The sequence below is a fragment of the Dendroctonus ponderosae genome, unplaced genomic scaffold (assembly GCF_020466585.1).
Source record: "Dendroctonus ponderosae isolate FM_Combo_2020 unplaced genomic scaffold, Dpon_F_20191213v2 Dpon_F_20191213_4, whole genome shotgun sequence".
NCBI classification, from domain to species: domain Eukaryota; kingdom Metazoa; phylum Arthropoda; class Insecta; order Coleoptera; family Curculionidae; genus Dendroctonus; species Dendroctonus ponderosae.
This window is the reverse complement of record NW_026018611.1, coordinates 1,953,926-1,975,413: the sequence shown is the minus strand read 5'-3', so window position 1 is coordinate 1,975,413 and position 21,488 is coordinate 1,953,926. Positions and strand designations below refer to the sequence as shown.

Sequence of the window (21,488 nt, the reverse complement as noted above, 5' to 3'; positions counted from 1 at the left end):
TAAGTTCGACTTTAGTGAATGAACTGCAGATTATAAATTTATTTTTTATTAGTTTGTTGCAAAATCCGTTACGTAAATACTGGAAATTTGACTCAAAAATCTTTTTTTCTGATCCTGGGGAATTTTTCAAAAACACTCACAAACTGCAATCTGTTCCATTCAGTTGAAGCCTCCATTCAAGTTCCGATTTTAGCCAATCCAGACCAGCTGAGACGATAATTTCTCCTGCAGGTTGAAGAGGAAAGATTGCTTTGTAAGTGCTAGCAATTCAGCACCAAAATTCATTTTTCCTGATATTGGAGAATTTTTCAAAAGTGGACTAAATCACTGCGTCCTTAGAGGCGGGTCATGAACCGTCGCACTTAAGTTCGACTTTAGTGAATGAACTGCAGATTATAAATTTATTTTTTATTAGTTTGTTGCAAAATCCGTTACGTAAATACTGGAAATTTGACTCAAAAATCTTTTTTTCTGACCCTGGGGAATTTTTCAAAAACACTCAGAAACTGCAGTCTGTTTCATTCAGTTGAAGCCTCCATTCAAGTTCCGATTTTACCCAATCCAGACCAGCTGAGACGATAATTTCTCCTGCAGGTTGAAGAGAAAACATCGGTTTATAACATTTGAAAATTTGTCGTCAAAGTGGCTTTGTTCTGATCTTGGAGTATTCCGGAAAAGTGACTCAACAATGTCTTTCTCAGAGGACGGGAACGCAAGCCCGCATTCAAGTTCCGATTTGAGCGAATGCAGATCAGATAGAAAATCAGTTTTTGTATCAGTTTGTATCAAAAATTCCCGTTGGTAAATCTAAGACATTTTGCTCAAAAATCTCTTTTTTTCTGAACCCGGGGGAATTTTCCAGAAGCAATTTCAATGATTGCGGATTTTTATTCGGGTTATTTATTCTATTAAAGCTCCGATTGTAGCCGATCCAGACTAGATGAGTCGCCAGTTTTTCTAGCTAGTTGAAGAGGAAAGATTGCTTTGTAAGTGCTAGAAATTTAGCACCAAAATTCGTTTTTCCTGCTATTGGAGAATTTTTCAAAAGTGGACTAAATCACTGCTTCCTTATAGGCAGGTCATGAACGGTCGCACATAAGTTCGACTTAAGTGAATGAACTGCAGATTATAAATTCATTTTTTATTAGTTTGTTACAAAATCTGTTACGTAAGTACTGGAAATTTGACTCAAAAATCATTTTTTTTTGAACCTGAGGAATTTTTCAAAAACACTCACAAACTGCAGTCTGTTCCATTCAGTTGGAGCCTCCATTTAAGTTCCGATTTTAGCCAATCCAGACCAGCCGAGACGTTAATTTTTCCTGCAGGTTGAAGAGGAAAGATTGCTTTGTAAGTGCTAGAAATTTAGCATCAAAATTCGTTTTTCCTGCTATTGAAGAATTTTTCAAAATGGACTAAATCACTGCTTCCTTATAGGCGTTATCGTTTAAAAAATTTACCTCAAATATTTTCTCTGGCAAAAAAGGGCGAGTAGAAAAAGTGCAAATCCTCCCTCAATCTGCACTGGATTAAAGCGCGCCCCCAAATAAATGCGTCAATTACCGGGTTTCCAGTTTTCTATATTACATCTTTAACCAATTAAACAATCCGACTACAACAACCCCCTTAGCGGTACAAATGGTCGGCATGAATATTGCTCGCAATTTCCGACTCCCATTTGTCCCCATTGTTCAGCAGCTTCTCCTTATTGTACAGCAATTCCTCGTGAGTTTCGGTGGAGAACTCAAAGTTGGGGCCCTCCACAATGGCGTCCACCGGACAGGCCTCCTGGCAAAAGCCGCAGTAGATGCACTTGGTCATGTCTATGTCGTAACGGGTGGTTCTACGCGATCCATCCGCTCGTTCCTCCGCCTCAATGGTGATCGCCTGCAAATGTCCACAATGCATTTCAGCTATGTTTCAGCTCCAACCGTCTGTACCTGGGCAGGGCAAATGGCTTCGCATAACTTGCACGCAATACATCTTTCTTCACCAGATGGGTATCGCCTGAGAGCATGTTCGCCTCTAAATCGGGGGCTCAGCGGCCCCTTTTCGAACGGGTAGTTTATCGTGGCGGGCTCTTTGAAAATGTGCGCCAGAGTTATGCCCAGGCCCCTAATTAGTTCAGTCCAAAACATTGTCAGGGCCGCTCTATCTGGGGGGACACGTTATTTATCGAGACTGGAATTTACCGTGATTATTACCTGTGACTTCCTTAAGATCCATGGAAGGGTCCTGGTCGTTAACATAAATGTAGCCGTCCTTTGCCTCACTTCCTACAGCTCTGCGGCTTAGGACAGTGAGGCTGGGCCTCACTAGCTTGCTACCTACAAATGCGCATTTAGCTTTGGACTTTAATGGGTCAAACATAGGGCTCTGCTGTTTGGGGCTCATTGTTGGTTAAGTTTTGCAAAACGGCCCTTTTGCCCATGACAAGCCGCCCAGCTCACCTGCTTTGGATAAGGCGAATATTTTACTGAGTGAGCTGCTCATTGTTGCCCCTTTTTCCGAGTTTTTGTTAATAATTCCAAAAGTTATATCATCAGCCCAACAACTCGTTGACGCTGATTGTCTGACACTTGTCACAATCCCTTTGACATTTTCTGTTGGTCTAGGTGGGGTGGTTTGCGTGTCTCTTTTTAGCAGCATGCTGATAACAAGGAGCCAGGTAGTCTTTGAATACGATTTTTGGGCCTGACAGTGACAGCCATCACAATTTGTTGGTTGGTTTCGGTATAGATAAACAACGAAGCTTTCTCATTTATCTGCTCCGCATTCTAGTACTGGGTGGGCTGCATTTATCCGGAAATATATGCACCTTTACGCGAACCGATTAGTGTCTATTGAAATCCTTCGCAGGGGGGTCACTGGCCGGGGTATCGTTTCCTAACCTAAAAGCGGAATTATTTTCGGAAAAGATGTCCCGACACGTGCAAAGCGCGGACGCCTCAGTGCTGGAAAGAAGGCTGCGTCCTATCTACGGTAAGATTCACTTGGCGACCGTCAATTTGCTTGGAGAGTTCAAATAACTACCCGCACAAGCCCAAGGAGCTTACTTCACCCCGCCTAGCTCACTTGCGGGTTTTAAAGTCGATTAAAAGCAGTAAAATGTAACAATTCCCTTAACAGAGTGGTTGGACTGCAACAACAACAAAAAGGCCCTTCAAGAATGCGAGAAGGTATTGAAGAAAACCCCAACTTTCCAGTGCGTCAGGGCCTTGAAGGCCCTGATCCTGTTTCGGATGGGCCGCGAAAACGACTGCAAAGCCATCCTGGAGAGCCTCAACAGTGAACAGCCCACTGATGACTCCACTCTACAGGCGATGACCATGTGCTACAGAGAGCTGCAGGACTGTAGGTCTAAAGCACATCTGGGCTGCACTTAGCTACAATCTGCTAAATATTTCAGTACAGAAGGTGTGCAAGATGTACGAGATAGCGGTGAAAAAGGAACCGACCAATGAAGAGCTGCACACGCAGCTCTTCATGAGCTATGTCAAGGTGCATGACTTCAAGGCCCAACAGCAGTGCGCCATGGCGCTGTACAAACAGAAGCCGAAGAACCCCTACTATTGTTGGGTTGTGATGAGCATTGTACTGCAGGCAACCAGAGGGGAAGGTAACTAACTTCCTCTCTAAAAGCAAGAAAAGCCAATAATCAGGGGGTTTTGCAGGATCGAAAGACCAGGGCAAGAAAACGCTGCTTCTCAACCTGGCGGAACGGATGATGAAGAAGATGGTGGATGACAAGAAGATCGACGCAGAGCAAGAGGTATGTACGCAACGAAGATCAGCTATTTTTTTACCTTAAGAGCCGATGTTCAGATTCAGCTGTATATTATGGTTCTGGGGCTATTGGGGAGGAACGAGGAAGTGATCGCACTCGTTGAAAGCCCCCTTGGGGAAAAGATGCAGTTCCCCAACTCACAGATGGTGAAGTTGAACGTCTGCGCCAAGCTGGAGCGATGGCAACAAGTGAACATCATCTGCAAAAATATTCTCAGTGAAAGGCGAGTAGATCGTATCGCGCTGGAAAGGGTTTAAAAACGCCCTTTTAGTTTTGACCGATGGGAGGTGTGGAAGACCTACGTTCACTCAGTGTTCGAGCTGGCCGAAACCAACATCAATGGACTCGGGGAAAATGGAAGCGCCGTTGAAACCGCCGACAACACAGCGGAAAAGTGCCACGAGTTCATCTGCACTATTCTGGAAGGAGTTGCCGACAACAGTAAGCGCTTGAGTTATTCCAGGTCCTCACCTGGTTGTCCAGGTTTTTCCCTTAGGGGTCCCTATCTGGCGCGGTTCGAGCTGGGCGCCAAGCTGCAAGAGAAACAGCTGGATACCAACGAGATTCTCGGCGACATCAGCCACCTCTTTATCGAGTACTTCCGCAAGTTCGGCCATAAGCCCTGTTGTGTGGTCGACCTGAAAATCTACTTGAAGCTGTTGGACAGTGACCAGAAGTCGGAGCTGGCTGGCAAGCTGGTGAAGGAAGTGGGCATTGGGCCAACCAGCGTTCCTCAATCCGTAAGCGTTGAGCTCCCCACCAGATTTGTCCGCCCTGCTCATCAACTTCTTGATAGGCCGATCAGATGCAGCGCCACATCGGGGCCTTGCAACTGTCCAGACTATGCGGCGCTCATCGAAATCTCTCCGTTGAGCATCTCCGCGCATTAGTGACCGCCTTGTTCCTGCATTATCAGCACGGCTACCAAGCGTATGGCAAAGACTTACCTGCAACGGAATTGGGGCCTTCGGACAACTACGCGATTTTGGCCGCTCATATCTTGTTTGATCTGTCCATTATCGAGAACGAAATGGAGTACGTGGTTGTTGCCATTGCCCTACTGGGTGGACTGCTCAAGAACTCGCCCAGTAATTTCCACGCGAAGCTCTTAGTTGTGAAGTTCTACCACATATTGGGTAAGTTGTACGGTGCCTTTCGAGGGGTATGTGAGACGATTTTCCTCGCAGGAGTGGCATTGAGCGCAAACTTCGTCTACTACACTCTGGACATCAAGCATCTCCAACTGGACTCATTGGGGTATATTCACTGCGCCCAATTGGCTACGACCGGGTTGTTCGAGCTGTGCAGCATCCACTTTGATTCGACTGCGAGGTTTTTCGCCACAAATTACAAAGAAGTGAGTGACCCGTGGGTTGAGGGTTTCGAGGAGGTTGAGGGCTGACGCAACCGGTTGTTTCAGAGCATCGACCACTTGACGTTCTCGTACAAGTTCGGCTCCTTCATCAAACTAGACGAGTTCATGGATTTCCGGGAAAAGATGAACAACAGCACACACTACGCAATGGTGGTTGTAGATAGGATAGTTTTAAACTTAATTAATTGCCATGACTATGATAGGTTGTGCAATTTGGACATACCATCCAACGATAGCGAGATCGAATGGGATAAACTTAGGTAAGCAACTGAATACTGTCAGCGAAGCCTACAGGTTTTAATGCTCTGTGCACTTGCAGCGACAATCGCGATTTGGACGTTTACTTGACTTGGGATCCAGAGTTTGCCAGTGAGTCGGTTTCGAAATCCAAAGCGATTCAACGACTGTACACTCAAAACTTGAACTTTCTCAAGCTGAGGACTCGCCTATTGCAGACAGTCAGTGCGGCGCTAAAGGTATGCAAAGCAGAACACGCTCGTGTTGAGCCCGTTTCTTCCTCAATTAGATTTTACAAACCTTTAAAGAAATAGAGGCCGTTTTGCCACCTCTTTTGAGCGCAACAAATACTACGTTTTTGCTTTAAAAACGTCGCTGTTGCAGGTAGTTCAAGCCAGGGATGGAGAGAGGCAGAAACGCATCGAACATTTGAAGCAAACGTTGAAGGACTGGAGAAAACTGGAGGATGAAGTGAAAAAAACTGATCTTGATCCCATCCCCGAGGTAATCAACCAGCATTAAATAACCGATATCAACTGTAAAACGGATATTTTTGCCATTTTAGAACCTAATACCATATCCGCCTGCCTCGCGACTACACGGTTATTTGGACACGCCATATCGTCCGGTGATTGCGGCCGTATTGGACTTTCAACTGTCCCTGGCCATCGACGAGTTACCTCAAGCAGAAATTAGCTGCAAAAGCGCTCAGCAGCAAATCGAAGTCCTGGCCCAACAACTAGAAAGCGTTTTGACCGACTCAGTAGACTACCGAAAGCGAAGGAAAGGCCTAGAGATGTTTGTCAACAATTTAGAGGTACCTGAATTTCCTTCAATGGAAACAGCAGGCTTTCATTGATTTCCCTTTCATTTTTTTGCAGCTAATTTGTATCAGTTGTGTTCTTTGCATATTGTGTACCGCCCTCGTGAAGCCGTCGCATTCGAAAAGGGCCAAAAAGAAGCAGCCGGTCGCGTCACGTTCTAAAGATTTGTTGCTCAGTCTCGTGGTGAACAGTGTTAAAAAGGAAATTGACAAAGTGAGCAAGTTGCTGCAGGAGTGGAGTGAAAAAGTGACGGAAAAAGACCTAGCAGGCCTTCTGGGGCTTTTAAACCTGAACACTGGCAATACTGAAACCTCAGAGCAGCATCAGATAATCATGGAGAGCTACGAAATATCTTACAAACATATCAAGAACGTGTTCGCTGCGAAGTTGAAACTGCTGGATGATTTGTAGCCGTCGGATGTCCACCTCAGAGCAAACCCCAGTAAATTGATTGCAAACGACGATTGAATATCGATGATAATCGAGGCGTTTGATCTTTAGTAAAGTCAAGATTTCGATTAATGGAACTTTGTCAGCTCTGCCAAATAAAATTTGTATAGAAGATGTTCAAGGTTCTCAAACGAAGCTTTATTGCTAAAACCTTTTATTTGCACAAAACAATATACTTACAAACTGATAACGTTAAATAATAAATAACAACGCAAACTCGAAACTACAACTATGCTGTTAGAAAATGGGTTTCCATGGGCTGTCAACATTCAAATTGAAATTTTCCCAGTTAGTTGAATTCATTTCCATGCTGTACATCGCAAAGCATTTGTTTTCGAAATATATAGGGAGGTAATAGATAAGCCAGTAAAAAACATCTAGTCTACTTTAAATACATCTGCATGACACACATTACACAACGTTGTTCATTTTCCAGTTCCTAATCTAAGCCAGTCTTACTCTTTTGATCAGCGAAAGTTTTTCAAGTTTATACCGGGTGTCCAGCTGAATTTCAATTAAATAATATTCGAACAAATGGCGCGAATTTTGAGTTTGGCGCCACTCTGACCCCTTCCACCTAGTAACCATGCCAACATGCGACTATCAACATTGGCCCTAGTTGCCAACGCGACTCAATGACAAAAATGTGGTAGTTTTTTGTTAATTAAACTTTCACAGTGAATTAGGTAAGTAATCGTTAGTTTGTTGCGATTTAGGAAATCGAAATTTGACTATTTCTCAAAAGAATGCGCTTGATTGATTGCCGATTTACTTCAAGCGCGACATTTCAGTGTAATTCTTACCTAAGTAGGGCCCTGACACGAACTCGATGCTGGACAACAGTTAAATGCCTTTGTAGAAGCAGAATATGGACTGAATAGCGAAGACTGCTCGAAAAGGGGGCTTTTGAGGGCCAGTGGAATCAACGTTTAGTCCCTACTGATCGTTGATTGTGTTGTCGTTGCTTGGAAACCACCACAGGTCACAGAGGTTTGTACTCTTAGGTACTCTGTGATCTGTGGGAAACAACTACGCGTCAAATTCAGTGACGCGTAGTAGTGATTCACGGGTTTTCTCAATTAAAACAATATAAATGTTCGTTTTTGTTGCTCTCTTTAAGCATAGCGTGCATTCGTTTAGAAAGAACTTCCGGAATATGACGTGAACTTCAAAAACTCCCAAAGTGCAAGTAAGCTAAAGACACCCGGTATATGTATAGTAAATATATCCCTGTTCTCGTATACTTTATAGGATTCATCTTTTTAGGCGCGTATCACTTTTGCCAGTGATTTATTTGAAAATTTTCTTCTCGCCGAAACAAACCGTAAATTCCAACATTATTACTTAAAGCAAACGGCAGCTTTCTGCATCATTCGATTGCGGCAAACCTACAGCCCAAAGCCACCAGTTTTGCTGCCGCAAAATTCATTTCTGTAAAAAATAGTCCTCGTCTCTCTCAACACACTCATATGTAAACCGTTCAAAAATAATTGTAAAAAATAGTACGAAGATCCCACACCATAGATTAGGATGACGGCGCTTCAATTATATCACAGCAATAACGTAAGGTAAGGCGGTAAGCGTCGATTTAGTGCAGACTCACACTTCAAAGTGCTTGTAAATAGCAGTTACGTAGGACATTACTTGCTGCCAGTCGGGGCGCTCCAGCTGGATCATGTCGTTGATGTTCTGAAAAAACGGAATGTATTCGGCCTGTGCGCTAACGGGGCTTCAACTAACCAGAGTGGTCGGAATGCCGACGCTTTCAGCGGCAGAAAAGGCCAGGGAAAAGTTCCGGCGCTTTTCCTGCTGCGTCAGCGAGTCGTAGGGGATGCGATCCGGCAGGTAGGTGTGCAAGAGGGCGCACAACGCCAGCCCGTCGTTCCAGCTGCTGCTGAAGTTCGTAATGTCGATGTTGCGATAGCCCACTGTTTTATTCTGGCACCACTTGAGCAGCGCGTTGCGCTTCGAGCCCCCATTCTTCACTAGGCTGTTCAAGGGGTCGTTGCGTTCACCTACAATTCGCCAATTAATACCTGCGCCTTTGGAAAGCCAGCAAAACTCACTCAAGTCCGAGTAGCTGTTGCGTCTGGAGAAATCGATGCCCTTCTGCAGAATCGTGTCCCTGTACGTGTCCTCCGGCTTAGTTTTCCCCGAATCCTTCCCATCTGAAGCCAAGTAAAGTTGAATAAACCCCCTAAGAATGCGCGCCGTCCATACGTACCATTCAGGCCATTTTTGCCCCAATTTGCGATCTTATTGGGCTGCTGCTCCTTCAGCGGCGTCTTGATGTTGCTGTTGGCGATATCCGGCCAATCAGGCGTCCTCAAGGGGCTTCCGGGCGACGGGGTGGGCAAAATCGAGGGGCTCGACGGGTTCCGGATGTCCGAAGCCATCGAGTTGATTGAGGACGCCGAACTGCTTCGACTAACCGTCGACAGAGCTAAACAACACACGCCCTAGTTTAAAGATCCTGACCTGGACCAGGCTACTCTAATCTTACAGGATTTCGATCCGGGCTTGGCCTGGCTTTCAATCGACTCTATCAGCGACTTGACCGATTGTCGGCTGTTCTGCCTGCTCAGCACGGCGTTTTTCCTTCGCAACGTCAACTCATCGGTGGGGAAACTGGTAGGGCGCATGGGAACCGGTTCCTGGACAGCTGATGAAACATTCCTACTGTTATTAACTGCAGCTCGTCTTAAAACGCGAAATGCACGCAAACGCAACGCTAATAGTATTCAGAAACCCATGCCAATAAACAAGGTAACAAGCACCCATACAGGGCGGTTTATTTAAAAAATACACAATTACATCCTATCTTTCTACAAAAAAAATTACACAGAAACATGTATGCATTAATGGTCCTTGGAGTCGGGAGTCGGGAGGTCCGGAATGGTCTCCTTGCTGGGCTTCTGCTTCAATTGCTGCCAACTCTTCGAATCGCGGCCTCCCAGTCGGTTCGGTTTCGGCCTCGGTTTCTCCTCCTTGTTGGCTTCGGCCAACGCTTCGAACAGTTTCTTCGCTTGAGAAAAGCTGGTGCGACTGGTGCTGCTGCTCTTCGAAGCGCTGGTGGACGATTTTTGCGCTAAAACTTCCAAAGAAGAGCTCGCATCCGGCTTGGTAATCGTCGCGGCCTGTTCCAGCACGTGGAAAGTTTTCTCGCGTTCCAAAGTGTCGTAGCTGTTGTTCTCCTGAGTGAAAACCGATGTGGTTTTGTCGTCCAACGGCACAAAATCGACGATTTTTGGCCGAGTTTCCGGCCTTTTGCCCAGAAGCGCTTCAAACTCTTTGCTCTCGTCGCTTTTGAACAGCTCCAGGTAGGAGTCGTAGGACAGGGGCGAATCCATGTGGAATAGGTTCACGTTGCTGGAGTTCGGTGCGATTTCCTCAACATCGTTCTCCTCCTGCACGGCTCGCGCCTCCTCTCCAGATGCTTTCAACTCCACAGGCGACTCCTCCAACTTGCTCACTATGTCCGTATGGGCTTTGCTTTCCTCCACCCAAATGGGGTCCTCTGTGCTCTCTCCCCTAACTTTTGCCTCTTTGTCACCTACTCTACTGGAATTTAACTCCGCCTCGCTCATCTTGTCAAAGTCAGCAACGTCCAAAGTGCGCGGACCAGCCAGGTTATCCCTGGGCAAAGGTAGGGGCTTCTTAATAGCACCTTTATAGGCCGCCTTTGGAGATTCGAGTGTCTTGAAGCCCACGTTGGAGTAAACCGGCTCGTGTGCAACAGGCAAAGGAGCCACAAATACTTGTTCTTTAAAGTGGCCGTCCTGTTTGTATTTCGGGGGTGTGGGCGGTTGAAGCTCAGGAGTAGTTGCGATAGGGACGAAGATCGTCTCAGTGAACATGAGATCGGACAGTCGCTTGGACGTGCGAGGGTTCGGAGGGCTGTTTCGCATCACCACGTTGCCATCAGCAGGATTCCTCGGCTGCAGGCTGGGCACACTTTTCCACTTAACTGGGTTTTCTACCAGGGCAACCTCCACCTGCTGAGGCTTTGGGCTGTTCGGCAAAGGAGGGACGATGTCTGTTTCCTCAACATCAGCGCTCTGCCTTCTAGCCATGTCAATCAGCAGCAAATCGGCCTCATTGAGTTCGGATAGAGGTCGCGCCTCCTTTTTCCCTACACTTGGTCTCAAACGTGCCCCAGCCTCTTCTCCCAGCTGGTCGCCAGCAACGTCACTCCGTTCTGAAGTAGTGGACAGTGTATCAGATCGATCATACTTTGCCTTCATTTCCTCGATCAACTGTTGATCTTCCAGTGAGAGCGGCTCCGCATTGAGCATGTCATCCATCTGATGCACATTAGGGAGCGGCTCTGGGACTAGGGAAGTCTGCACCAGAAGTGAAGCCGTAGTGTTCATGTATTGGCTCATGATGGCGTCCATTTCTTCGTCTATGGAAGAAATGGCCTCAGACCGACGCAGAGCCGATTCCTCGTCTTCCCGCACTGCTTCAACGCTCTTGTTGAAGGCCGGCCTGAAAAAATCATCAATCGCGGGATCGTGGTTGGGATGATTGGGCTCTGGCTCGGGTTCAGGTTCTTCTGGGTGAAATCGCGATTTGTATTCTTTAACGACCGTTCTGTAGCAGGACCGAATTTCCAAAGGAGACACCACTCCATACTGGTTCTCTTTGATTATCTCCTCCATACCTGAAGACTCTGAGATGAGAGGGACTTCCCAATGACCCTCTGCGATTTGAGGTTGTTCTCCAATGCTTGGGATTTCTTCAATAATGGGCCCCACATCTGCCACCTGCCATTGTAAGTTTCCCTCTAGTTGATGTTCCAGGCTTTCTTCTTGCGGTGGACTGCGGAAATCATCATGGACGGATAATGAGTGTTTCCTTTCCTCTTCAATAAAACATTCTAATTCTGCTTCCAACGGATGTTTCAAACTTTCTTGCTGTGATGCTGAGTGTTTTTCTTCTTGCCGTCTCAAATCTTCATGGAGCGTTGATGTATGTTGCGGTTTTTCTCCAACAGAGTCACGCACTTCCGCCACTTGCCATCCTAGTTTAGCTTCAGTTGGCTCTTCCAAATTTTCCTCCTGCCGTGGGCGGGTGACATCTTCATGTTGGCTTTCTTCGACTTCTTCAACAAGGTGACTCACTTGTGCCGGAGATTTCAAAGGCTCTTCCTGCTTTGGATGTTGTTTATCTACATCTTCAATGTGTAGGGTTGCTTCAACACATTGGCTCACATGTGGCATTTGCCATTCTGGCTGCAAATCAACCGGAGGCCCCAAACGAATGGTCCTTCGCTGAAGATGTTCCACCAGTTCATGAAGAGTTAACAATTCGTGCCTCCCTTCCTCACTGGGAGGTTCTTCGACAAGGTGGAGGACAGGTGGTAGTTGCCAGTCTAACTCTCCTTCTCTGGGATATTTCTGATGTGAAGGTTGCAAGCCTTCATGGAGAAACAGTGCGTGTGTCCCTTCCTCTCCTTCTTCATTATCGGGACTTTCTTCAACGTCCGCATGAGACTCCGAGTCCGAGACTAAATGGAGTTTCAGGTCTTGTTCTTCAGGGTCTATCAAAGTTGGGGCTTGAAAATGCAGCACTTCAACAGACACCCATTGCTGTGGAATTGCATCTTCTGGTTCTTGGAGGAAGCTCGATCCTCGGCTTGCGTCAATGGAAATCGCCTTTGCTGATTCATAGTTGTAATAATGAAGTTCCGGTTTTTGGGTCAGTTGCTCCTCATCTTCGTAGCCTTGTGGCGGGGGCACAAAGGCCACATCCATCAAGCCGGCGTCAATCTCCAGAGTATTAGGCTTTGAAGGTGGAACTGTTTTTCGAACCTTGGGCGCATCAACCACAGGCAGTTCCCTCAAATCGTCTTGCGACCTCTGCTTCCTCAAGCTCTTCCGCAGCTCGTCATGCTCAATCCGCTTCAGAACCTTCTCCAATTCGTGCCTGTAGTTGGCGCGTGCCTCTATTATCTTCGGGTGGTGCACATCTTCATCAGAAAGCTGTTGCTTCAGTTCCGCCAGGCCCTCCTTATTCTTCGTTTTGTTCAGCGTGTCGTTGTAGAGAAGATCCTCTCTGGAGTCAGGTATAACAGTGACTGTTTGCAGCTTGAAAGGAATGTCGCACTTTTCTACGATCTTTCCAGTATCCAGATTGAATTCAGCGCTGGTGAACGAAGAAGAACTGCTGGATTCCTTGGATTGCTGCGAGGCATAGTACATGTTGATCAACGTGTTTTCCGGGATAAAGCTGAAAGAAATGTCCTCGTGCGACTTGCTGGTGGCCTTTGTGAGGGTGGGAGTGTTAGAGGGACTGCCAAGATCGCTGCAGATGTCAGTGCTGTGCCTCTTGCGCTCCCCCGAGGGAGTCGGGTATTCAGCGCGGCGGATTTTTGGGTTCATCAGCACTTCCTTCAATTTCCAGTTCTTCTCCACTGATTCCTGAGTGGGAGCGCTGATTTCCACCCCTCTGATTGAGCTCTTTTTCTTCTTTAACCTCTTCAGCGTGGTCTGCTTCTCTGCTTCATCCAGCGCCTGTTTCAGCTTTAGCGCAAACCTTTGCTCTTCGCTCAGCTCCTTTTCCGGCAGGTCTTTGGGAATGGCGCCAATAATGTCGTCCAAGTTCTCGTAGTTGACGTAGATGCGCGGCTGCGGCAGCTGGTTGTCCAGAAGATGATCAGTTGAGTACCTTGGATTGGATACTGAGTCGTTTGGATGGATTTCGCTGGACATTCGATTGTAAACCTTGTTGGCTGGGATTGGTTGGCCGTTTGTCACCGGCGCCAGCTCAGACTCAGTTCGGAACTCCTCGAACACGTTAATGTCTTGCATGCTTCGGGATTTCGGCAAAGCCTCGTCTGGGGTGCGTTCCTTGCTGTCCAGTGCAAAGTACACGTCTTCTAGAGCGCTTTGGCGCACCTCGCCATCCACGCTGGGCAGCTTTGGGTCTCTGAAGAAGCGCTCCAACTTCGGATTGAGAACGACGGAATTGAGCAGGGGCTTGCTGATGGCCAGGCTGTCTTTGGGCTTGTGCGCCACTGGTCGTTCCTTCAACACATCGTCTTCGTAGAGGGTTTTCAGCCTTTTCACCGCGCGGTCTTCTTCGGTCAGAAGCTCGTCCGGCACATTGTGGTCGATGTGCTTGTACCAGCTGTCCAAGGACTTCAGCAGCATTTCTTCTTCGACCGACATGAATTTCTGGTGCGCGCCGGGTTTGGAGCGGGATTTGTCCCGTTTTTTTATGAACTTCGACAAGAATTCCGGCTTGGACTCCGACTTGTTGCTGTCCGAGGATGAGTCGATGCTGTCTTTGCTCCTTCGGGGTTTTTCTGCACCGTCAACTTCATGAACCTTCTCTTTGCTTTTGCTTTTCTTCAAGACGCCCTTAGTTGGCTCCAAATCGACGTGGTCCTTGCTTTTGTACCACTTTATAAAGCCTCTGCTGCCCTTGCCATCCTCTTCACCACTTTCCTGGACGTTGTCTTTGCTTTTGCTTCGCTTGAAGAGCCCTTTGGGCTCCTGCAAGGGCTCCTCGGGCGCCACCGTCAAATCATCTCTGCTCTTGCTCTTCTTCAAGCTAGATTTTCGCTCTTTCGCGCGTTTACTCGATGATTCACTGCTCGATTCGGCCAAATTATCGCGGCTCTTCGAGCGTCGCTCTTTGCTGAGGATGGGGAAGAATTTCTCCATGCTCTTAGGCGAGCCAACAGGGCTTTTAGGGTCTGGATGTTCGAGCAACGATATTCGATTAGTGATGACCGGGTCCAAGTTGCGCGCTATCGCGATTATCTGTGGTGTTAAAATGGTGTCTGTCTGTGTGGATGTGGACGTTTTTTCACCTGGAGAGAAAACGGTTTAAGTAGGCTGGAAATTGGGGCGGGAAAAGGGTTGGCACGTGGACAAACATAAAGCTGGAACGGGACACTGAAGCACTGAAGCACACACAAACACATTTTCGGCGCTTCGACTGCATTCCGCGAAGTTTCCGAACGAACGTTTTTTTTGATTGGTTGATCCATACAATCCCCCACCACAAGGTAACCGCTTAGGATAATACGATTGGCGTACCTTTCAGTTTCTCCAATTGGCCCTCTAGCAGTCTTACTCTCTCGCGGTAGGTTTTATTTTCCAAAATAAAGTTCTGCAACTGTTGTTGGGCCTCAGTTTTGAAGTCGTTGGCGACGCGCACCGAAGTCAACAGATCGTTTTGGAACTTCTCCCATTCGTCATTCTGCAACATGAATCTTTTGTTATTCAAGCTGTTTCTGAAGCGATCAGCCTACTTTTGGCGGCGAAAAACGCGCGGATTAATTAATTAATTAATTTGTTACACTGTGGATTACCTCAATTTGTTGCGTGTTATTTCCAATTCAATAATTTACGGAAAATATGCGCACAACTGGAGCTTTAGCTAGGGCAGACCGCATATGACTAAGCGCGCAAAATTGCCCGTAAATATTAATCTAGTATTTCATCCCGATAAGTCGAACGCAGTAAAGATTACGCGTTTATCTCGACTATAAAAGTTTTCTAGGGAGCCTACAAAAATGTCCTCTGGTGGGAGTTACTCATTATTTATAATTTTATCAATTCGCTGATAAGCAGATAAGATGCCCCATTTTTAAATAGCGGCTGTTTACACAGAAATAGCACGAAAAATTACACATGCAATAAAGCCCGTGTCCCATGCATCCGTTTATACGATGGTACGATGATACGAAAGTGTTTCTATTGGTTGGAGATCTGTCAATTCGTCCGCCGTCTTACGAACGGAGGACGAATTGACAGATCTCCAACCAATAGAAACACTTTCGTATCATCGTACCATCGTATAAACGGATGCATGGGACACAGGCTTTAGGCATACTGAACCGTTTAATTTTCTGAACCGGCTTCTGAACCTTCGACTGCCATGCAACAGGAACCAAATCGTCAGTTTTCTCGGAATTGCGGACAATTTCAAAAATCGAAAAGTTTTGGGCGGTTTAAACCGAGCCCGCAGCCGCCATCTTGTTTTATTATGTTTTGCTCCGTTAGGTCGGCTTCGGTTGGTAGCACTTCTGTAAGTGCTGTCAACTATTTTTTTGTCAATTTGAAACACTCGTTTTCGTTCGTCAGTTCGGTTAGCAATTGGTGATTTATGCGTATTTATTGTGGGTAATTATGGAAAACGGGTTGTTTGTGTGCCGGAGGGCCCTTTGCGATTCGCGCAGAAAGTGGTCAAAGAACTCCCAATGGAAAATGTCTTAATTCCGCAAGACTACGAGTACTACAAAGACCGGCGTTCCTACATGAGCAACTTCTCATCTCACCTCTTCAGCTCGCAATTTCCTCAGCTCTTGAAGCTCATTTTCCATGGTCATGTTCTTTCTTTCGGCCTCGCTCATATTTCGCTGGGTTTCGGACAAAACTGCCGAAAGCTGCCTTTTGTCTTCCAGGTGGCATTGGGCTTGAACCTAAAGAAAACAATTTTTTGAGCCAAATTTCGTTGTTTTTACATTTACATTTGTAGCCCGTTAAATTCTCCCATGTTAAATTGCTTTTTTGAAACAAGTTGTACAGCTACATACCTGAAGCTCGTTGACTGCTTCTTGGAATTGCTGCAACTGCTCGCTCAAGCTGGCCTTTTCCGATGCGAGTTTCTCACACTTGTACTCCAGATCGTTCTGAGTGGTCTTGGCGTTATTTCTGGTCACTTTGCACTCTTCCTGTGGAAAATATTCGTTGTGAATCGGGAGCTTTAAAGCGCCTGGAAATCGCTTACTTGCAGCACAAAGACCTGCTCCTTGAGCTTCTCGTTTTCGTTCTTGCTGCGCGCCAGGTGCTCTTTCAGGTAGGAAATTTCGGACTCCAACTGGTCCTTTTCCTTTCGCGCATTGTCCAACAGCTCGTCCAGCTCGCTTTTGTCGCTCAGCGTTCTGTCCTGCTCCAGCTCGTTGATCTGAGTAACAACCGGGCTTGAACAAGCAGTTCTTTGGCTGCTCCCAAGTCTCTCACCTTAGTTCGGGCATTCTCCAGCAAGTCCGCTAATCGGTCGATTTCGATCTGCTTCCCGGAACTCTGATCTTTGGCCTGCGCCAGCTCCTGGTCCAGCTGCTTGTGCTCGGCATGCTTGGCATCCAGAGTGCACTCCAGTGTTCGCACTCGCTCGCTCAGCTGGGCGATTGCTTCAGTCTTTTCAATGTTCCCTAAACGCGCACATTTTGGACTCCAGGATTGCAGCAGACGATCGTCGACTTACCGGCTCTGGATTCGTGCAAGTCGGCCTGCAGTTGTTCCATCTTCAACAGTAACTGCTCCCGTTCCTCTTGAGCTGAGCGCAGCAGCTCCACCAGCTTTTGTTCGCGCTCCACAGCGCTTTCGAACTGATTGGTCCCCGTCTCATCCTGCCGCTCTCTTTAAGCAACACGCCGATCAGCAATGGAGGGTCGAGCGACTTTTGTGGGGTTTACCTGTAAAGCAGCTGCTTCAAGTTTTCCACCTCCTGCCTGGAGTCGTTCAGTCTTTCGGTTTGCCTGCACAAGCTGTCAAACATCAAAGTCTTTTCCTCGCTGAGTCGCTCGTTTTCCTGCTGGAGTTCCGTCAGTTGACGTTGTAGGTCAGTGAGCTCCTGAAGGGTGGCCTGAAGTTCTTCATTTGTACTAGAATGGAATGTGTATGTGTGGGCTAAGGTGTACAGGGTGATTCAACATTGGCCTCATTCCTCTGGAGGTGTTGTCGGGCGGTGTTTTAGGAGTACCGAAAAAATAGTGAAACAATTCAAACAAAAAAATTCGTATATCGTTTATTTCATAACGGTTCGGCGAGACAACAGCGCCATCATCAGATTTAAAATTGATACAAACTCATAATTGGGAAACATTAGATTCTTTTAGGTCGTTGCTGTCTTGAAACCTTAAATTTGTTTTCCAGCGAAAGCGAAAACAAATTTAAGGTTTCAAGACAGCAAAGACCTAAAAGAATCTAATGTTTCCCAATTATGAGTTTGTATCAATTTTAAATCTGATGATGGCGCTGTTGTCTCTCCGAAACGATATACAAATTTTTAACACTTTGACTGAAACCCAGGGAAAAAAGAGCATGATTGTTATAAAAACTGATAAATTTGCAAAAAACTATATTAGAAAAACGGCAACAATGTTTCAAGGTAATCGATCATCAAATCAAAAACTTGTAGAAGAGAACTTTTTTAATATAAAAAAAGAGCAGATTGTAAATTTAATTTAAAAAAAATCACTATTTTTCTCGTACCCTCCAAGTGAGCCCCTAATACCCCCTAAAAGGAATAACGCCAATTTTGAATCACCCTGCATGCAGTATATGTAAAGTAAACGGATCCAACCAACAGACAGTCAATAACTGACTGGATTTTCATTGATGCTATCGCTATGGACGTTACCTATAGTGAGTCTCCTGCATCTGGTTGATTTTGTCCTGCAAGCAGGCCACTGACACTTCACTAACATTGCCACTGGAATGCTTGTCCCAGTCAGGTGTAGTGCAAGTGGTCACGTCGCCGCCATTCTCATCAGGAACCTGCAGGAAATTTTCGTGAAAATTGGGACAAATGGGGTTTTGCCGCGTTTTTACATTGGTTGCGATGGACGCAGGCGCACTGCTATGATGTCGATTTTCGAACAGAAGCTGCTGCTTCTCGTTGTCGCTGAGTGGCGAATGAGCGACGTCGCGCAGCCGGTTGCGCAGCACGTTGTTCTCCTCTGCCAGCTTTTCCATTTCCACGTTGCTCTCCTCTTGGAACGACTGAACCGGGCGGGAAATTTGAGCATCGCAATTTTTCCAAAAGGAACTTAGAGAGTACCTTTAGCTTCAAAATTTCCTTTTGTAGAACGTTCAGCTGCCCCCGCTGCTCTCCTAATTGCAACGCCAATGAGCTCTTCTCGTCGGCCATTTCTCTGAGCTGCTTGCGCAGCTGATGCAGCTCGACTTCCTGCAGCGAGTCCGACGAGTAGGACAGCGGCTGTCCCGTAGGGGGCTCTAGTTTGTTGTTGTTTTTGGCTTTAAGGAAACGAAAGTTTGGTTAATCCGCTTTGGAAGCCGACAGTTTGTGAAGCCTCACCTTTCCTTCCATCCTGTCCCTGCTTGTCAATCCTCTCCTTCGAGGGGGCTTTTCTGGGCTTGGCCCCCTTGCCTTGAAAGTTGGACTCCAACGAGTCCAAATTGGTGATTGAAGAGGTGCGCGAAAGATTGTCCTGCTGATTCGGACCTTCCTTGTGGCCTCTACGGAAAATAGCCTTGATGGATTTCATGTTGATGGGATCAACGCCACTTTTGAGTTTCGATTTTCGACACTTTGCACTGGTTTTATTGTCTAATGAGTTCCGGCCAACGATGCGCTCCCATGTTCTTCACCTATGCGAATGGCGCTTGAAAACTCTGCCGGCTGTTGGCAATTAGTATTTTAATCCGCTGCCCAAACAAGGCAAGTCGACCTTTTATCATTATCGGTTATTAATTATGAAAAATGACGGATATGTAAGCGCGTTTTCCAGCCGGCCGATCATTCCCGCGATTTTTTCTTCGCTCCGCAAAAGGAAATCGACAAATGTAGAACCGGATCCGGTTGTGGCAACGCGTTGTTCGCTCGCAAAACCTTTATTTAGATGCACAATGACGACGATTTGTGTGCTTTATTAAATCCAATGCTATTCCCGGCCATTAGCCACGATTACGGCCACCACTGGACAGTTTCCAGGGCCGGATTAACCAAAAAACGCTTAAAATGTGCTGAAAATGTCTATTATTTCGGATCTGAAACTTCTAGCATGTTTTTCAATAAGTTCGATGCATTCCTCGCGTCCATGAGATGAAAATGATGCAAAATTTAAGAAATTTTGAGAACATATTCATTTTTTCCAAAAAATCCACCCTTAGACAAATTTCGACTAAAAATGAAAATTTCACATGCGTGTTTTTTTAGCGCAATCGCTTCCTTTCGACGTAAGAAGGTCACAAATATGCATTTATAAAGTGTTTGGGTCAATAATAAGGAAGCAATCGCCGGTTAAAGATCGTGAACGCTCAAAAACGCTTAAAATGTGCCGAAAATGTCAATTATTTCGGATCTAAAACTTCTGCCATGTTTTTCAATGAGTTCGATGCATTTCTCGCCTCCGTGCGCTGAAAATGATCCAAAATTTAAGACATTTTGCGAAAATTTTCATTTTTTCAAAAAATCGACCCCCATCCTTTGAAAAATTTCGGCCAAAAATCAAAATTTCACATGCGCGTTTTTTGAGCTCAATCGATTTCTTTCGACGTAAGAAGTTCACAAATGCGCATTTACAAAACGTTTGGGTCAATAATAAGGAAGTAATCGCCGGTTAAAGATCGTGAAAGCTCAAAAACGCTTAAAATGTGCCAAAAATGTCTATTATTTCGGATCTGAAACTTCTAGCATGTTTTTCAATAAATTCGATGCATTCCTCGCGTCCATGAGATGAAAATGATGCAAAATTTAAGACATTTTGAGAAAATTTTAATTTTTTCAAAAAATCGACCCCCCACCCTTTGAAAAATTTCGACCAAAAATCAAAATTTCACATGCGCGTTTTTTGAGCTCAATCGATTCCTTTCCACGTAAGAAAGTCACAAATGTGCATTTATAAAGTGTTTGGGTCAATAATAAGGAAGAAATCCGTAGCCCCCCTAGATCCAGCACTGACAGTTGCCCAATTAGTCAAGCGACTTTTATGGTGTTATTTGGCAAAAATGACAAAAAACAAACAATCAGGATGGCGCCATTTACAGTTTACGATGTTGACATCAAGTCAGCCTACGCTTACGTTTATTTAAATCGCATTTAGTTAAAAACGCGGGTTGCACGTTTGCAGTCAACGTCACGTTTCGCCAGCCCGCACGGCTAACATCTTCAGGACAGCTGCTAGCTTCGGTTCGTCGCCGAAGCAAACAAACCGGAAGATGCCGGCCATGCGTGATCGCGAAACGTCGGCATCAAATGTATACAGGCGGCGTCCTAATCACCCAAAAACGATTATAACAATGCACAACGAAAATCAATGAAAACAAATGCTAGATGAATGGTGTCACGCCATAAAACAAATTTTGATTAGTTGTTTATTTAAATTGGCATAATGCGACCATTAAAGCGTTAAATTGGCCGTAAACAGTCGATCGTACGAGCCAACCTTGCTGTATTCAGTGTCGTTATCTTGAGCATTTCCTACAATTAGACAAACACGCTCATTCATCGCTTTGGCTTAATAACTGAAGTGAGTTGTTGTCTATTTAATGCATTTTTACTGTAACAACAACAACAATTCCTCATATAATAATCGCGGCTATTTTCATGCGGAAAAACCACTTGAAGACGAGAGATAAGCATAAGCAGCGTCAGCATAAACAAAGCGCGGCACCAATAATAAAACAATAAGTCGCTCTATCTACGGATAGTTCAATAAACCGATGTCGTTAAATGAACAATTCGAATCGGGTAATTGATTTTTCGAGACAGTGTCTCACGTGCGGGAGGCGCCGCCCGATTGTTAACACGTAGAAATTTGGGTTTAATTCGGACGCCCACCGAATGTTGATGATCGCCCCGTAACCCACATGAAAACCATCAGCGCTTAAGAAACTGTGAGCTTCAATTTGGCTAAGTAAAAATCAACAGGGGTTAAATTTAGCCGGCGGGCAGGCCCAGAAAACCGAATCGATCACTGGAAGCCAAAGCAGTTAAACAGGAATCTCGGCTAATGTTACGGTTATGTAGAAAAAATACAGTCTTCTGTTATCTATGAAATTAGAAAAATGATCGTCGTTTTGTGCAAGGGTGGCGCAAGATTTTTGCAAAATTT

General features: G+C 45.8%; 3 protein-coding genes across 11 annotated transcripts in view; 1 reads left to right on the top strand and 2 right to left on the bottom strand.

The window, feature by feature from the left end:
- Positions 1 to 1,559: 1,559 nt before the first annotated feature.
- Positions 1,560 to 2,603, bottom strand: LOC109542988 (NADH dehydrogenase (ubiquinone) 23 kDa subunit). The gene is made up of 4 exons (XM_019912473.2): positions 2,451 to 2,603; positions 2,205 to 2,327; positions 1,941 to 2,155; positions 1,560 to 1,887 (listed from the first exon to the last, which is right to left on the bottom strand). Exons 1-4 carry the CDS (start codon positions 2,491 to 2,493, stop codon positions 1,627 to 1,629), a joined length of 642 nt encoding a protein of 213 aa, XP_019768032.1. The 5' UTR covers positions 2,494 to 2,603; the 3' UTR covers positions 1,560 to 1,626.
- An 81-nt stretch (positions 2,604 to 2,684) lies between these two features.
- Positions 2,685 to 6,787, top strand: LOC109542987 (phagocyte signaling-impaired protein). The gene is made up of 14 exons (XM_019912472.2): positions 2,685 to 2,982; positions 3,130 to 3,354; positions 3,410 to 3,619; positions 3,675 to 3,772; positions 3,826 to 4,010; positions 4,059 to 4,228; positions 4,271 to 4,527; positions 4,584 to 4,923; positions 4,975 to 5,144; positions 5,208 to 5,422; positions 5,482 to 5,638; positions 5,784 to 5,903; positions 5,965 to 6,216; positions 6,281 to 6,787. The coding sequence occupies exons 1-14, from the start codon at positions 2,919 to 2,921 to the stop codon at positions 6,632 to 6,634; spliced, it is 2,817 nt and encodes a 938-aa protein (XP_019768031.2). The 5' UTR covers positions 2,685 to 2,918; the 3' UTR covers positions 6,635 to 6,787.
- Positions 6,788 to 9,431: 2,644 nt separating this feature from the next.
- LOC109542986 (centromere-associated protein E) overlaps positions 9,432 to 21,488 on the bottom strand; it is a 23,457-nt gene continuing 11,400 nt past the window's right edge. For 3 of the 9 annotated variants that reach the window (XM_048666083.1, XM_019912468.2, XM_019912471.2), the window contains exons 2-13: positions 18,731 to 19,023; positions 18,473 to 18,669; positions 18,244 to 18,414; positions 18,053 to 18,189; positions 17,106 to 17,294; positions 16,895 to 17,049; positions 16,651 to 16,841; positions 16,418 to 16,594; positions 16,224 to 16,361; positions 15,966 to 16,109; positions 14,722 to 14,884; positions 9,432 to 14,492 (exon numbers count right to left, since the gene is read on the bottom strand). In XM_048666083.1, the coding sequence (XP_048522040.1) occupies positions 9,532 to 14,492; positions 14,722 to 14,884; positions 15,966 to 16,109; positions 16,224 to 16,361; positions 16,418 to 16,594; positions 16,651 to 16,841; positions 16,895 to 17,049; positions 17,106 to 17,294; positions 18,053 to 18,189; positions 18,244 to 18,414; positions 18,473 to 18,669; positions 18,731 to 18,920 (6,813 nt within the window). In that variant the 5' untranslated portion in view covers positions 18,921 to 19,023 and the 3' untranslated portion in view covers positions 9,432 to 9,531. Of the gene's footprint in view, positions 14,493 to 14,721; positions 14,885 to 15,965; positions 16,110 to 16,223; positions 16,362 to 16,417; positions 16,595 to 16,650; positions 16,842 to 16,894; positions 17,050 to 17,105; positions 17,295 to 18,052; positions 18,190 to 18,243; positions 18,415 to 18,472; positions 18,670 to 18,730; positions 19,104 to 21,488 lie in introns of all 9 variants that reach the window. The other 6 variants (XM_019912466.2, XM_019912465.2, XM_048666081.1 and 3 more) reach the window with 3 other exon arrangements.